Here is a 4,647-nt window from a genome sequence, read left to right on the forward strand (position 1 = left end):
GAGTTGAAGAAGCTTTTGGACCATCTACGGTATTTGTTTCTAGGCCGTGGAAAAACTTTACCTATGATTATTACAGCAGATTTGGGTAAGCAGCAGGTTGAGGCACTTATCTCTATGCTTAGGAGATACAAAAAGTCTATAGGTTGGATCATTACTGATATTATTAGTATTCCTCTGGGTATTTGCACTCACAAGATTTAGCTTGAGAAAGATTGCATACCAACCATTGAGCATTAACGTAGATTGAACCCACCAATGCAAGAAGTAGTTAAAAAGAAGATCATTAAATGGCTTGATGCAGGGGTAGTGTACCCCATCTCTGATAGCAGGTGGGTGAGTCCCGTACAATGTATGCCTAATAAAGGTGGCATGACTGTGGTCGCTAATGAGAAGAATGAGTTAATTCCATTTATACCTATCACTGGGTAGAGAGTTTATATAGATTATAGGAAGTTAAACTCGTGGACTCTGAAGGATCATTTCCCAATGCCCTTCATGGATCAAATGCTTGATCACCTGGCATGAAGGAGTTGGTACTGCTTTCTAGATGGGTATTCAAGATACAACCAGATTTTAATTCGTCTTAAAGACCAGGAGAAGACAATATTCACGTGCCAGTATGGTACGTTTATAGTCAAGCGGATACCATTTGGTCTGTGTAATGCACCTGCCACTTTTGAATGATGCATAATGTCTATTTTCTCTGACATGGTCGAGGACACCTTGGAGGTATTCATGGATAATTTTTTTGTGGTAAGTGATTCTTTTGAGTTATGTATGGTAAATCTGAGTAGAGCATTGCAGAGGTGCGAGGAATTCAATCTAGTGCTAAATTAGGAGAAATGCCATTTCATGGTAAAAGAGGACATTATTCTTGGACAAAGAATCTACGCCAAGGGAATTGAATTCGACCGAGCAAAGGTTGAGATTATTGAGAAACTACCTCCTCCCATTTCAGTAAAGAGAGTTCGTAGTTTCCTTGGTCATGCAGGATTCTATGATTGATTTATAAAGGATTTCTCCAAAATTTCAAATCCACTTTGAAAGCTTTTGGAGAAGGAGGCCAAGTTCACATTTGATGATGATTGCAGGAAGGCATTTGAATGCCTTAAGGAGAAATTAGTTGATGCCTTAATCATTGTTGCGACAGATTGGTCGATGTCATTCAAAGTTATATATGATGCATGCGGAGTGGTACTTGGGGCTATGCTTTTCCAAAAGAAAGAAAAGTTGTTTCATATGATTTACTATGCAAGCAAGGCATTGAATGGGGCTCAAAAGAGTTACATTGTTATTGAGAAGGAACTTTTCACGGTGGTCTATACATTTGAGAAGTTCCATTCTTATGTATTGGGAACCAAGGTGGTGGTGCATATAGACCATGCCACTTTAAGGTATTTAATTGTAAGGAAGAATGCTAAGCCAAGGCTAATCAGATAGGTGCTGTTTCTTCAAGAGTTTGACTTTGAAGTCAACAATAAAAAAGGATGTGAGAATCAAGTTGCAGATCACCTATCCAGATTTGAGGGAGATCAAATAGTTAAGGATGGGCTCGAAATTGATGATACATTTTCAGATGAGAAAATCCTGACTGTTGTGCTTGAAAGAGTACCTTGGTACGCTGACTTTCCAAATTATGTGGTAAGTGAGATTATCTCGAAGAATCTTTTTTTTCACCAAAGAAAGAAGTTTCTCAATGATGTTACACACTACTTCTGGGATGAACCATATTTGTTTTGGTGTTTTGTAGATAACATTATCAGGAGGTGTATCCCAGAGGTGGACGTGCTGAGTATCCTGGAAGCTTGTCATGCTTCCCCGATCGGGGGTCACCATGCAGATGACCATACTGCAAAGAAAGTACTACAGAGCAGCTATTATTGCTCGACCTTATTCAAAGATGCATATGAGTTTGTGTGGAGATGTGACTAATGCCAGAGACAAGGTCCAATCTCAAAGCACCGTGAGATACTCATGACAAAAATAATGGAAGTAGAGTTGTTAGACGTCTGGGACATTGACTTCATGGGGACCTTTGTGAGATCTTATGGGTTGAAATACATCTTAGTTGCCATCGATTATGTGTCTAAATGGGTTAAGGCTGTTATCTTGGCCGATAATGAAGGAAAGAGAGTGGTTGCATTCCTTAAAAAGATCATCTTCTCTCGCTTTGGGGTACTATGTACCATCATAAATGATGGTGGATCACATTTTTTAAATCGAGTGTTCCGGGCTGCCTTGGTGAAATACGGTGTTAAGCAACACAAGGTGGCAACTCTATATCACCCGCAGAATAGTAGTCAAGTGGAGATTTCAAATTTGGAGATAAAATTTAAACTTCCCAAAATGGTGAATGCAAGCAGACAAGATTGGTCTAGGAAGCTGGATGATGCCTTATGGGCATATAGAATGGCTTTCAAGATACCCATTGGCATGTCACCATACCAATTGGTCTATGGTAAGGTATGTCACTTGCCGATTAAATTGGAGCATAAGGCACTATGGGAACTCAAGGAGCTAAATTTGAATTGGAATGAGGCAGCAGAGTTGCGACTGGGGAAGCTGAATGAAATGGATGAGTTCTATCTAGGAGCTTCTGAAAGAGCATAAATGTACAAAGAAAAGATGAAGAGGTACCATGATTGAAGGATTGAAAAACATAACTTTTATAAGGGTGATTGGGTACTCCTCTTCAATTCTAGACTGAAGCTCTTTCCAGGTAAACTTAAGTCAAAGTGGTCTACCCATTCAAAGTTAACTAAGTTTACTCATCTAGAGTAGTTGAACTTACAAATGAGGATGGAAGTGTCTTCAAGGTTAACGAGAAATGAGTAAAATTATATATCGGTCCAATAGACTTGGTAAAGTGCTTAGCTACCATCTATCTTGATAAAGTCTGAGTAATCGAGATAACAGAGTCGTGCCACGATAATAAATCAGGTGCTAGTGGGAGGCAACCGACAAAGTATTATTATAAGCATAGTTAGAGTTTATTTTTTGTTTTTGTGCAATTTGATGTGTTGTGTAAGTGTGCAGGAAGAGAGATATAGGAAAACAAAAGCTGAACAAGTTGGGGGATGTCCGACGGAAGGCTTGATAGGCTGTCGAAAGGTTAACAGACCATTGCTGGAGTTATTAAAAGGAAACCAGAAACCTGAGCTACATGAATGAGACCAATGGATAACTTGATGGACCATTGCTATCACTGTGGCACCAAGCCAGACTGAATTTGGTTCTGGTAAGCTACGATGGTTAACATGATGGACCGTCAAACTCCTGACGAACTATCGGGTCGACCATAAACTTAACCCTAATTTTGACAGGTTGGGTCGGTTTAATTTAATGCTAAATAAGCGGTCCTTATTTGACCCAAAATGTCTTTAAATTAATAAGGAGAAGCGGTTGAGTACGTTACCAACTTTTCAAATACTGAGCCTATTTAAATTCCCCTACATTCAAAGTACCTAAGAGAATTTATATCCTCTTAGAAATTTCCCTCTTTCCCTTTCTCTCCTATTTAAATAACCCTCTTTTTTCTTCTTTAAATCATAAATCAAGTTAAAAATTACTGATAAAAGATTTAAGTCTTCTTTTGTTCTAAGTTTGCAAAGTCAAAGTAGTGAAGTATACTACAGAACCAAGGTATGATTACAACCTTACTCTTCTTTTCAATTTGGTAAAACATGAGTTGTGTAAGTTGATAATTGTAGAAAGGAATTTCATTTTATTTTTGCTTTGTTGTGATTCTGATTTTAAGTCAAACTCTGGTGTACACTGTTCTGGGTGAAGTTTGAGTAACCCATGGACTAAAAGTGGCAAGATTTGTGCTTAAATACTAAATTAATGTCATAATTGTATGTATACTAACTTAAAGTACACCAGGTGTTCGACAAAATGCCAAAGTGAAATCTGAGATTGAAAAGTGAGGCCGACGGCTAACTTGACAGACCATCAGATGCATGACGGACCATCGGGTAGACCAGTGCAATGTTATTGAGTCTGATGCTTACTGTTTCAGCCGTTACGAATAACTTGATGAATCATTAGAACCTTAACAGACCATCAGGTCAACCGTCATAAGTTTATTTGATAAAAAACTCCCTAGTTTGAGGCTTGACGGTGAGGGTGATAGACCATTGCAGTCTTGATGGACCTTTAGACTTTCCGTCAAGTAAGTTTTCACTGTTTCCGTCTGGTTCTAAATTGTAAACTGATTATTGTTCCTTTCCATGCGATATGGAATGAAAACTTCCCCTAACCAGAGGTAGTGGTAGAACACAATGGGGAAGAGGCAAGCTAGCAAAGAGTGAGAAGGAACCTGCCTTCAATACTCAGCAAAGAAACAGGGTACCCTTGGACCCTCTTATTCTAAAGAGGAGGGTGAAAGTAGCAATAATAGTACAAGTTCCAGTCTCGTTGAGACCTCTAACCCTAACCAAGTTGAGGCATCAGAATAAGAGGATCCAAATATCATAAGGTGCAAGGACCCACAAATACGAGAGACAATTCGATAGAAAATAAAGGGAGCGTAGGAGTATTTCCTGGATGGGATGGAACCAATAGAAAGTAGACTAATATAAAGGCCCATCCACAAAGAGTATCAGATTGTCACCACTGAACTGTATGAGTAACCAGAGATGGAGCAGA

General features: G+C 38.9%; 1 protein-coding gene across 1 annotated transcript; it reads left to right on the top strand.

The window, feature by feature from the left end:
• Window positions 1-1,986: 1,986 nt before the first annotated feature.
• LOC124887718 lies at window positions 1,987-3,171 on the top strand. Its single transcript, XM_047397630.1, has 2 exons — window positions 1,987-2,349; window positions 3,037-3,171. Exons 1-2 carry the CDS (start codon window positions 1,987-1,989, stop codon window positions 3,169-3,171), a joined length of 498 nt encoding a protein of 165 aa, XP_047253586.1.
• Window positions 3,172-4,647: the final 1,476 nt, after the last annotated feature.

Source organism: Capsicum annuum, chromosome 10 (genome assembly GCF_002878395.1).
Source record: "Capsicum annuum cultivar UCD-10X-F1 chromosome 10, UCD10Xv1.1, whole genome shotgun sequence".
Taxonomy (NCBI): domain Eukaryota; kingdom Viridiplantae; phylum Streptophyta; class Magnoliopsida; order Solanales; family Solanaceae; genus Capsicum; species Capsicum annuum.